The following is a 12,769-nucleotide window of genomic DNA, read 5'->3' on the forward strand; positions in this document are numbered from 1 at the left end:
TGAACTCCGACCTTCCTTCAGAGAGGCCAAGTGGAAAGAGCAACAGGTCAGACAAATAATAGAAAAAGCTAAAGACACTGCAGACATGCTGGGAGATGAAAGATAGGAGAATGGGGTCCTGAGGAGGAGGGGACAGACAGACACCATAGAGCTCAACTGAGTAGAGCATGAAGCGTGGAGTAAAAAAAATCACATTAATTCTGTGGATAAAGATTTGGATTATCAGCTGTATGGGCTACACTGCCACACTGTAACCCGGCCAACATACCCCATGGAATCAAATAAGCCATAGCAATGCCGCATGTCAACCAAGGGTGGCCCGAATTGGTTTTGTGCCACTTGGGCCATATTCACCCTTTACCACATGGTCCACTTTAGGTTCGCATCCAGATTTCACACCTACATTTGTTTTGGAATATTTGGGACACATCACTCTATTCTGAGTGGCCCACTTGTTTCAGAAGTGCTGCATCATTTCCTAAGTGGCCCACATCCGTATGCTATCTGGGTATGATATCAACTGCATTTAGAGAAAAACATGTTTTATTTGCAATGTCAAGAAGAAGCACTATCCAACCCACAATCCTCTGATGTTGTGATTGGTCGAGTTCGCTCTTACCTTGGAAATATTTACCACAGCTGTGAGAATCGTATTGCTGCAGTCAGATGGTTCAACCTTACATTGTGTTAACCTTAGAGGTACAAGGGTGAAGACCACAACAAGATCAAATTCAAGAGGAAGTGTGGAAGTCATTGGAAAGGGATGATTCGCAATGGTTTATGGGATGCTTAGTTCCTTCTCTCTTAAAATAATCATATACACAGTATATACAGACTGGCTTTAAACTCTTTTTTACAAGGATTTTCCAAAACGTCAATTTAGAAAATGAAAGGGTAATTTAATTCAGAGCTGTTCTACAAGAGGACAGTCACTGTTACGCCCTGTAACACCTATATGGATGCAGACTGTCTTTAAAGTAAACTGTACCTGATGCCACATGTGAAGCTAATGTACTGACGCATTTAGAAATTGTACATTTACACAATAAACCACCTGAGAGCAGCACAGACACAGGAGATAAGGCTTCCATATTCCAAATTGGATTTTATCATTTCGGCCACAGCTGACGGACAGATCCAAAGATATGTCCCCTCATGAAAGTCATGAGGCGTTTGCTGTGGCCCGGTGAGGAGAATACATTGATTTGCTGGAGGGTAGAGGTGAAGGAAGAGAATGGGTATGCCACTCAACAATAGGCCCATTACTGTTTCTGTCTCAGATTTCCATGGACCGAGTCTGGCAGATGACGGGTGAGACACGTGAGACTTTGCCTCTAACCTGAGCCCACCGACTGTTGCCATGCCAACAAAAGGTAAAGCCACAAAGCGTGTGAGTGTAGGCAGTGGCAGAACTCTGCTACTTGCACATAGGCAGTGTGTTAATGTTATGTTTCATAGAACATAAAGTGTAAGCTGCATCAGGAGAGAAGATATCACCTCAATTGTGACTCTTGTAGTTGTTCATTTTTGAAAACAATGACATTTCAGGCTTCAGCTTTGGCTCCTCAGAAGATTCTTCTGAGAGATAAAACCACTGTTAGCTTTTTTCCAACAGCCCCATCCTTCAACAGAGAACACATCACCTCTATTCTGCTCCAACATGCTAATTCAAGTCTCATTTGAAAAGAGGTTTCATGGAAAAACTCAGGTGTCACATTTAAAGGTTAGATATCAAGCCGGAAACTGCTGCACATCTCAGAGAAGACACTGGAAGTCAACATGTTTGTTATGCATGAGTAGTCACCTCTTGCCTGTTGACAAGCTGATAAAGTGGACTGTGAGCAGATTTCTGTCCTCTCTGGAGGAGGATGTTGTCCATCCATATGCATGTAAACCCGAATAAATCCTGTTACCTAATACTATTCCAGGTAACAGATGTTGTGGGATTAGTTGAAATAACTAAATGGAGTAAGTGTTTGAATGCAACAATAAACCTTGAATTTCCGACATCCGAGTTAAAACTTGCAACTGTAACATCACCTCAAGATGGAATTTCAATTCTGACTTCGAAATCCAAGATGGCCCCTCCATAGCAACAGTAGTGAAAGCTGTAGTTTTACTATTTTTTAGCACTTCTGTCATAAAGGTACACATAGTACTGTCAAATTTCTGTCTGTGGATGCTTTACTACGGTGTTAGTATTGCGTGAAATGCTGTGTAATGGGTTTTTATACAGTGTTTTTTCTAACAATCCTAACTGGCTAATATTGTTCCTGTGCAACTGGTGTGACGTCATTCCAAGGGCTGAGCTCTGAGATGTAATGAAACACAGCATAAGGCCTGCTTCATATTAGTTTAACAAATTTAAGACTTTTTCAAATCAGATTATTACATTTTAGACTTTTTAAGAGCTTGTGGAAAGCTTGAGGCCTTAATTGACGTGTGTTCTTGCTCAATTTGTACATAAACCAAAAGTACATCAGTTATTGATATATGTAGTTTTTTTATATATGTTGTTTTTTCTTTCAAATATATACATATATATATATATATATATATATATATATATATATATATATGTAAATATTTTGCTTGTGAGACCATGATTGTCTTTTAGAGCAACCCACTTTGGAAATACTGCTGGGTAATAAACTCAAACGTAATGGTAACATGAGAGGCACTGGAGCTATTGAGGCAGCTGATGTAATATTTGACAAGCTGCAGTAAATGGACTTATTGTGACTGTAATCAGTGGCTTTGACTGATCTTGACCCAGGAGGTAAAAGGCTGACATGGCCAGCACTCTCTCATGGCTGCTGGCTCTTTCCAGCCCAGGAGCTAAATCAAACTGTGCTGCATAGTCTCCACTAATGTCACAAAAAGATAAAGCCTTTGTGATCTCACCCACATTAAATGTCTCTATACATCGACCTCTGAAGTTGAAATAGGAATAGTTTAAGCTCTTAACGATCTATCATAAGGTCCCCGACAAATCAAAGAGAAGCGAGAACAGATTAAAAGTGACATTTGACAACATTAAGAGGCCAACGTGTCTGCTTTAAAACCTCCGACCTCTGTAATTTCATGCCATTCCACTTTTCTTCACTGATGATAGTGGTGGGAGGAAAAAGCATGAAATCTAAAGGAGAGCGCTGAGTGGGGAAGCTCTGCAAATGAGACTCACCTTCACCAACTTACTGTACTTCTTCAGAATGAATTGACTGCAGGGAAGACATTTCCTTAACTAAAACAAAGATTTTATGCTCTCACTTGTCCACTAGTCTGATGGTTGATTTATGTAAATTAGCCGGATTACACAAAAACAACTGAATGATTGACATGAAATTGTAAAAGGGTTGGGGCATGAACAAGAAAAGAAAGAAAGAAAGAAAAAATTCAAGTTTGGGGCGGATCTAGTAATTTTTTTTCACTTTATTTATAGGAAATCTTTCAGCAATGTCGTTGATTTCTCTGAAAATAATTGATGGATTTTGATGAAAAAATTCATGTTTAGACATGTTAATGGGACTGATAATTAGAAATGTGTGCAATTTGATGCAGATAAAATAAAATAAATGATCGAGGGATTTAAGATGCGGTTTCATACAGGGACTTTGAGGTATGCAACTCTGGTTGGTTTGTATGTTTGTGAGCAAGATTACACAAAAACAACTTAACAAATTTCCCCAAAATTTGGTGCAAGACAGAATTTGGGTCAGAGAAGAACCCATACACATTTTTTTAACTGTCTTTGGCATTGTGAGATGCCATTCTAGCTTGCTTTTCAGAACACCACCTTTTAGCTGCTTTAGAGGAGGCCACATCTACGGACCATGGACATGGCGATGTAGGGATTCTATTCTTTGCATATTCCTTTGAGACACAAATATAGCAAGTGTGCACTAGCTCCTGGCTCCAGCATCGCTAATCATGATCTGGTCCCTTGATTTAGCATTGCCCCATAGAAGCCAATGAAGCTGTCCAGAGGTGTCAATACGTCACGTGTTTTATTCCTTAATAACTATCCAATATACTGCCTCTGTAAGCCCTCAGCTCGTCTCATTTGATGGAAGCCCAGTGTGGAAAAACCCTGTGAGAGGCTCGCTGAGTTTGAGAGACCACTCGATGGACAGGGGGAGTAGAGTTTAATTATACTGACTGCTGAAGAACCCCTTCTCCTCCTCCTCTCAGACATGTCTTACACTCTGCCTTCATGTGGCAGCTGGGGTAAGAGAGAGGAGGGAGGAGTAATGCAAAGCCTGCAGAGTGTTTCTGACTACCTTCCCATCATTGGTGGTAAGTGTGAAATTGTTGCTATGGTTGACTGGTGCACCTGCGTCGATTCAAATCTCTGAAATTATGTCGAAGCGAAGTATTTCCACCAGCAGGAAAAAAAATCTATCAAACCTTGAAATAAAATAACTGTTGGTGATTAGACCACACTCTTCACAAAGCTCTATTCCCCTGAGTGCTTGTGTTCGAGTTTAGTTAAGACTTATTTTCAGTCCTTTTCTGTAATAGTTAATTTCATACTGCAGATTTGAACAATTAGTCTTTGTATCCACTGCCAGCTGCTCCCTCAACCACTGACATGCTGTTGCCTATCATCCAGTGTAAGTTCATAAAAAACACTACCTCGATCCCTCCCAATGACATCAACAGCACAGAACCCCGTCAGAATAAATGAGCCTCAGAGAAGAGGGCAATGATCTGTGAGGCTATAACGAGTTTGTTCCAGAGATGGTGTTTAGTGAGAGATTAAATATGTTAGAACACCAACCGTCACCTGGAGGGAACTACACCACAAAGTATCAAGGTGAGAAAATAATGAAGGTTTTACTCTGATTGTGACATTTTATTTCTGTAGATTGGCTCATAAGAGGAACAGAGAGGTATCAAACATTTTGAACAGGAAGAATATTGAATTCTAAGAAATGTTAAAAAAGGAAATATTATCCAAGTCAGTTTTTTTTAAATCAGCACTGTCAACTTGTCTCCCACGTAAAAAAGATACAATCTCAAATTTAAAACAGTTGTGGAATGTATAATGTATTGACAGTGAACAGGTCCAGTACTATCAAAATTATATAAAAATCACATTATTGTAAAAGTCATACAGTGTTTGACATTATCCTGAGTTTTCCAAATTGGCACATTTTAATGAAGAAATTACCTCATATATATATAAAAAAGGCACTGTGTTTTTGTAGTATTCTGTAAATCTACTGATGTGCCAGTGTTGGGATTATAAACATGTATTTATGTCTGGAACAGATCACAGATCATCAGCTGTGTTTTCGACACAGAGAACGCTGGGTAAAGAGCATCAGAAAACCTGTGCTTATAGGAATGCATTAATGCTAGACTGCCCCCTGGTGTCACATTAAAGAATGATAAAATACCCTCCTCAAAGTCCAGGAACACTCCCACCCTCTGCAGCGTGTCCACGTCCACAGGAACAGACACTTTGTTGTGCACAGCTTCTACCTTCCTCCGGTCACAAGCGATGCACCAGGAGTAGCTGTTGAAGCCCAGACGAGAGTTGTCCCTCTGGCCCTTCCTCTCTATCTGCCCCTCGCACAGCCCCACCTTCCATCGACCCTCATCCACAGACACGCTCACTTCCCAGTACCAGCGGCCCCCCTCCAGGGCACAGGAGGCCAGGACTTGTGGGAAGGAGCTGAAGCGAGCCTCGTGCTCCGTGTAGAACTGCTGTACCTCGCTGTACGTCACCTTCCTGTTGTTGTTCGACAGCTGCAACTTGGAATGAGCTGTATCTGCATCCAGGATGGGGATGGTGCCATCTGTACACAGGAAATAAAAACAAAGGGAACATTTTTAGATATGCTTTGAGATTAAATTTCTGAGTAAGTGAATATGGCACTTTCATGCAGACAGGATGCTTTTATTCATTTGGTTTAATTGGACGTGATTCATCAGTTAGTGGAAAGTAAACTGGTGCTGGTATAAAGGTCTATTCACGTGGAAAACAGTTTGCGCTCCGCTTGCTGCCGTTTCCTCCTTTCTCTTTCTCATTAAAATAATATATGAGGGAACTCAATCACACACAAGTTTTCCTCCATTGCTCAGTCCAAATCTGGCTGACAACTCTGCTTCTACTGGATGCGCGTGTTCATTACAGCCCACAGTGATCAAAGTTCGATATTGTTGAACTTTGACCGCGGACGCATATATTGATTTCAAAGTGTAGCGGTGCCTGTCATGTATCTATCTGAAAGAGCCTTAAGGACATGTCTCACAGAGCAGTCTGTAGAGGTCTCGGTCTTTGCCACCCACGGTGAGGGTGATCATGTCCAGACGCTTCTCAGTCCAGCTCTGCAAACATTTCAGCCGGGCCTGATCGACTTCTTCTGGATCCTCTGACTGCTCCACACAGCTCCCCATGTTACTGTTGCTGGGGGAAAATTATATTTGAAATATACATAAACACATAGACAGTGAAAACAAGCCCACTCTGGTAAAGATTTAGTCAACAAGGTTGGATAAAGATTTTGTGGGAAAAGGCCACATAGAAAACACACATGACACATTTACAACAAAAGCCTGCAGTGTTTCATAGCATGAGTATCGTCAATGTAACTTTTCTTTTGCAAGTAAAACTGTACAAAGCAAGGTCTGTGCATTAAATAGAGTAACAGGGACAATGTTACCCAACACTTAAAGACATTTTCATGCAGAATGCAAACTTGTTAATACATTCAGCTATAGATGTTCAACAAATTGTTGCTTTCCATGCTACAAAGTAGAAACTCACTTACAGTTGGGTTACTTTGCTGTACTCCTGTCATGAGAGGAAGAACAAAAAGACATTTTCTTTGGGTTAGTTTTCAACTGGATTTTCTAAAGACATTTTACAAAGAAACAAACCAATGCAAACAGACAACTCACCATAATGAAGGCCTGCTCCTGAATGCGTTTGTCTACCTTGGCATCAGCCAGCTCCTCCAGGGTGTGGAGGCCCTGCTGGATGGAGAGCAGGCAGCTGCGGAGGTGGCTGAGTTTCTCCTCTAGTCCTCCCAGAACCCTGCTCTCCTCCTTCATGACACACTGAAGAGCTGATTGCTCCTCCTGCTCCAGGGCCTCTCTGATGGCTCCATACTGCTGCTGCACTCCTTCCCGTGCCTCACTTAAAACCACCTGGACAGACAAAATATAAGCAAGATTCATATAAAGTTCTTTCTCATTTGTCATCACATAAACGATTTTAAGATGCTATAAAACATAAATATGAGACTTCAACAACTAAAATGACATGTCCCTTCAGATTCTTTCTCTTTTCAGTTTCAGATCAGTTAGTGACCTGTGAAATTAAAACTGTTTTGACAGATTCTCTGTGTTTGTGTGACTTGTGGACCTGTGTGTGTGTTGTCCTTACAACACGTCACTCGTGTTGACATTCTTAGACAGATGACACAACATTGTCACAGCAGTTATGCACAGTTATGTATTAAGAGAGAGCTGCAGAGTTAGTGGTCTTACTCTGAACGTGTCTTTCTTCTGTGTAAGTTCAGTCAGTCTGCTCTCCACTTGCTGTTCGGCGTCCTGCAGTTGTTTGATCTCTTCTTTCAGGTTTCCCTTGGGGAAAATGTGCACAGAAAAAAAAAAGATTAATTATTGCTATAGCTTGGTTTAGATCAGGCTTCAACTTGAAACACAACTACTACTTATCTATTACTTATCTATTACGCCCAAATTCTATATCACGTTTGATTACATTGGTCGATATGAGCCTTTCAAAGACGTATCCGTGTGGAGTGTGCAAACTTTTTTTTTTTTACAAAATAAATCGCAGAAAAGATTTATATTTATAAATTACATATAATACTAAACTATAATTCACAACTCACCCTGAGCTCTCTCTCTGCCTCCCGGATGCTGATGCAGACATGGCTGCGGTGTGAGCCTATGACTGTACACACCGTGCACACACACACTCCACACTGCCGACAGTAGATCCTGTTTATCTCCTGATGCTCCTGGCACCTCCAGGGAGAAATATCCCCCATCGGAGGAACCAGGGTGTGATTCTCGAACACGGGGGACTCCAGGTGAGGGCGCAGGTGCTCTGAACACATGGAAGCTCCACACACAAGACAGGTCTTCACAGCAGACTGATACCCAGTTCTAGGGCAGTAATGGCAGGGCACAGGGCTGGTATACTTGTTCTCCAGTGTGTAAAAGATACCAACATTACTCGAGGATCCTGAAGCAGCCGGACTTTTGGTGAACAACAGAGGTGGCTTGATGTGAGGTACAGGAGACTTTTCTTTTTCAGGGTGTGAGACCCTAGGAAATGAATCCAAGTTGGCAGGTGAGGCCGGTTTCTTTGGTGATGCCTGACTTTCTGTCACTTGTGTGTCTCTTCTGGGGGTTGTAAGAGGAGGTGCATCACATATATCTACTTCATCCGAGCTGTCAGATTCATCCACTGTGATGACTTCTGCTTCACGCTGGCTCTGCTGCTTTGAGGCGTCTTGTAGCGCATCACTTGCAGGTACTGCCTTGCTGTCAGACTTGTCACTGCAGGATGGGCCATCCCCACGCTGTGTAGGTTCTGGGTGCACTTCTTTCTCAGATGTCTCCCCACCAGTAGACCGCCCAGATGTGTCTGAGATGGAAGCGGTGGGCATCTCAGTGTCACTGGGGCGCTCACAGGGAGATTCCACCGTCAATCGCTTGGTGTCAGGTTGCTCTGGTGCAGGAGCGCTGGCCTTTCTCTTCCCCAGGAGTCTGCTGGTGAGCGAGGGCCTCCTCAGCAACGAGTCTGATTTGTTCTGCTCATTATTACTGGATGTGGCTAAAAAATAAAAAATAGAACAGACCATTGATTCAGCACATTTGGAACAATACTTCACATACATTCTAACAAGCTGGCTATTGACCAGCACAGCCACACTACGATTTGTTCACCTGCAGCATAAAAGCATCTGCAAGGCTAAACTGCGACTTAGAGATTTTCCACATGGTCACATGGTCACTGTCCCAGTGTCAGTGTCAGTGGTGGAACCATTAGAGTTACGACGTATTAAAACTATAATGGATTTTAAAGATTCAGCATGACAATAACTTATAAATATTAAGGTTGAGACATAATTCAAAATAAATAACCCTGATGCTTCATTCATAAACACTCAAAATCGAATTACATAGACTGGAAACAGTCTTAAAAGTCATCATGGTGATTGATGCCAGGACACAAATCATACTTGAAAACATACAGCCATAAATAACGAGTCACACCTTGAGTCTCTCTGACTGTTTGCACAAACTTCAGCCTCATACTGACTTTTAGATTAGCGCCTCTGATAATTCTCTTGTTGGGGGTTAAGAAAAGAGGATGTCGATTGTTAAGCCCCTTGAGGCAAACTGAGATTAATGAATGTGCTATAAAATAACATATAATAATAACATCATCAGTCACTGGGGCACTGTCTTTATTACAATTTGCTGAAACTACTTTTACTCAAAATGGATGTCGTAACTTTAAGTGTAAAGTGAAATCGAGCCAGCTATTTGTCAGGAAGTAGCTACAGAGTAACGTGAGCTAGCTCTAGTGAAACATTAGCCTGTTGGCAGCTCCCTGTGGGGCTGTTTGAACGAGCTGAGGTTACAGTCACACGTTCACTGACATCCTGGCTCCAGATCGTACCTGCAGCCCATCGACTCGGAGAGGACACCAGGCTGCGGTCGAACGGCAGAGTGGGGTACACGGTCTTACACCTCCACTCCGGACAATGGTACGGCCCGTCCGGTGTGACGCTCCACAGGTCCCCGATGCACCGCCGGCAGAAGCGGTGGTTGCACTTAAGGGTGACGGGGTCCCGGGTCAGCTCGTTGCACAGGGGACAGCTCGTCGGGGTGTCCAGCGAAGCCCCCATTTTGTTTGGACTGAAGTTTGGTTCCTGTCTCCGCGACAGGAAACGGAGGGGGCGGGGCTACACGTTTGAATCCTGCTCTCTCCGCCCATCGTCCAAGTCTTAAAGAGACAGTGTGAGTGTTTTTATTAGCGAGAAGGCTGATTCTGGTTTCTGAGTTGAAGCGACGCTGCAGGTGGACCCAGCGTGCATAGCTGTGTTTAAAGGTTCAGTGCGTAGAATGTAGTGATATCTAGTGTTGACGTTGCATGTTGCAGCTGAACACCCCTCACCTCACTCTCTCCTTACAAACATGAAAAAGAACCTGTGGTAGCTTCAGCTTTCATAAAAACTCAAAAGGTGTTGAGGTTGTCCAGTCTGGACTAATGTAAAAAACATGGTGGCCTCCGTAGAGAGGACCCCCTCGATGTAAATATTAAGTATTACATATAAAGGACCTATGGGGTAAACAAAACTACAATTCATACAATTTAGATGAAATGAACTAGTGAAAACTTCATGAGGATTATTCTACATTACATTTCTGCCAATAGTTCCCTTTCACCTAAATCTTACACACTGGACCTTTAAGTCAATTACACCAAATCGCTAGTGGCGATAGAGTTTCTATGTTGGTGTTGAGTGTCTTCTGGCTTCTGGTTCGCTTATTTACAACTCTCTGACATCTCTCTAGATGTTGAACAGCAATTACTTTTTCTTAAAGAACTGCAACAACGAAAAGAAAGACATCGCCTGTGTTCGTTCCTTTGCCTCAATTAAGCACAGCTCTTGTGGTCTGCGTCGCCTCGATGTGTAGTTACATTGTTGGGGAGGTGCACGTCAGGGTAGGGTACACATCTATGTGACGGATGCTGCGTAGCTGCGACGCAGAACCATGAATTGTGCTTAACTGTGAATGACAAAACATGACAATAATTTAAATAGATAAATGAACAAATAAATAAAAATAGTACTTTAATTAAAATTGTATTTATTTATTCATTAATCTCTATATTCATATCTTCATTTACTTCCACATTTGTTTGTTTATTCGTTTATTTATGTATCGTGTTCACACTATTGTCATGTTTCTGTCGGAGCCAATTAAAAGTATTTCTCCTAACAAGGTTGTGAATGCTGATTGTATCCATTCCAACTGCAGACAAAAAACAGATGTTAGCAGGTGTTAGTGGATTTTTTGACCGGTGGAAAAAGAGTTTCTAGATATCATTAGTACCATTTTAATTCAGTGAGTCACTGAAAGCATCCTACACATCCATGGTCCATCCCGACTGATGGTTTCTGTTATTCTGCCTGATTGAATCTCTTTGGACTATGTGAATGTGAACACATGCTGGAATATTCATTGTCTGAGCCAGAGTTCAACTTCTTCCTCTAAATGTACCCAGGTGTTTGTATCATTCATTTCTCCTCATCCTGTCATGAGTTTAACCTCAAGAGTCTGACTTTACAAATCCAGAATAAATCCAGAGGTGACAAACTTATTCCAGGAAATCAATATTGATTGATTGATACTTTATTGTTCCCGGGGGAAATAAAGGACAACAGTGAACAACAATAACCCTGCTAATGAGGCACTGTGACATTTGAATGCACTCACTTATAGAGAAACAGTGAAATGCAATTATACAAACCCCCGTGCCCACTCTGTGGAGAACTGAGACGACTCCCATGAGGACAATGAACCACACACACAACTAATCAGTGATCTGAGTGCTGAAAGTGGCTGACAGTACTGATTGCTTTGAATAAGGATGAAACGATGTTTAATCTCCAGATCACAGGTTCATCTGAACCACACAGACACTGATTGTTGCCATTTTGTCATAAAGCACCAGATAAAAACAATAGTGGTTAAAAGTGGTATGATTGTAATTCCCTCACTGTGACATTCCTTTCTCTGTATTGGTTGAAACATGTGACTTGGATTAAAAGCCTATTGTGACTTCTCTTTTGAGTAAAAGGTCAATCTCCTAATCTCACAGCAATTTTATCAACTCTCTTAATGTTACTTGGAATCAGAAAGTCAGAGTTAAGGGGCCTGAGAGAAATAATGAAAGTTTGAAGGGAATTTTCACATATCTAACCAACTATATATATTTATTTAAATCTCAAATGTAACAACAGCCAGTGACTAGTCTTTCATAAGAAAAACATCCCTCATCAAACAATAAAGAAAACTGTCTCTCTAATACTTTAATACGTTCAGCTTTTTTCCCTCAAATGCACTTTGAGCAATTGTTGGTCTTGTGTGTTGTTAAGTGATGTAACGTATGTATTTTTATTACTCTGCACATTGTTCAGTGATCAGTAAAAACATCCGGTCACCAAAACCTTACCATCTCATGAGAGTTTACTTTTTCCCCCCTTTGGAAATTACAGGCCCATAAAACATTTCCAACTCAAGTACAATAAACAAGCTTTTCCTGGACCTTTCACCCATGTAATGTGGTCTCCATCAGATATTGAACAGATCCAAAGTCCATCCATAGATGACCACTCTGTTATATGGTTGAATACTTTATTTAACAGTAGAGCTTGAGCCGGGATTGTTCTGGTGAATTTTCCATATGTAATAGAATGTATGAACCCTTCAGAAAAGGTTGATCAATGCTTCATTCTGAATATCTCAATATTCACAATTATGGCAGATATACAGGTACTTATATTTTAATTATGCATGTGAATATGAACAATCATCTGGGGCAGGACACCTTCTGGTTTCAGTTCTTAAGTTTGACCAGTAACATTGAGCAGAATTTGGCTGCTCGCAGGATAACAGTCAGAGAGTGAAAGAGGTGGAACACATTGTCCGAAATGCTTACTATCTATCTGCTTATATATATAATTCCTCTGCATTCATATAGTGATGG

At 41.5% G+C, this 12,769-nt stretch overlaps 1 protein-coding gene across 2 annotated transcripts; it reads right to left on the minus strand.

The window, feature by feature from the left end:
• Nucleotides 1–4,817: 4,817 nt before the first annotated feature.
• On the minus strand, nt 4,818–9,953 carry LOC109624652 (tripartite motif-containing protein 14). 2 transcript variants are annotated; one of them, XM_020079492.2, is made up of 7 exons: nt 9,671–9,953; nt 7,869–8,818; nt 7,501–7,596; nt 6,910–7,158; nt 6,780–6,802; nt 6,261–6,409; nt 4,818–5,804 (listed from the first exon to the last, which is right to left on the minus strand). In XM_020079492.2, the coding sequence occupies exons 1-7, from the start codon at nt 9,897–9,899 to the stop codon at nt 5,260–5,262; spliced, it is 2,241 nt and encodes a 746-aa protein (XP_019935051.2). In that variant the 5' UTR covers nt 9,900–9,953; the 3' UTR covers nt 4,818–5,259. The 2 variants fall into 2 exon arrangements, with proteins under 2 accessions (XP_019935051.2, XP_019935050.2); XM_020079491.2 differs by having other exon boundaries at nt 6,261–6,415; nt 9,671–9,952.
• Nucleotides 9,954–12,769: the final 2,816 nt, after the last annotated feature.

This window comes from Paralichthys olivaceus, chromosome 7 (assembly GCF_024713975.1).
Source record: "Paralichthys olivaceus isolate ysfri-2021 chromosome 7, ASM2471397v2, whole genome shotgun sequence".
NCBI classification, from domain to species: domain Eukaryota; kingdom Metazoa; phylum Chordata; class Actinopteri; order Pleuronectiformes; family Paralichthyidae; genus Paralichthys; species Paralichthys olivaceus.

Coding starts and splice junctions, on each gene's coding strand:
- LOC109624652 (XM_020079491.2), bottom strand. CDS start 9,899: ATGGGGGCTTCGCTGGACACCCCGACGAGCTGTCCCCTGTGCAACGAG. Junction 7,597..7,868: donor AGGCAGAGAGAGAGCTCAGG/GTGAGTTGTGAA, acceptor ATTTTCCCCAAG/GGAAACCTGAAAGAAGAGAT. Junction 5,805..6,260: donor AGACCTCTACAGACTGCTCT/GTGAGACATGTC, acceptor TCCTGTGTACAG/ATGGCACCATCCCCATCCTG.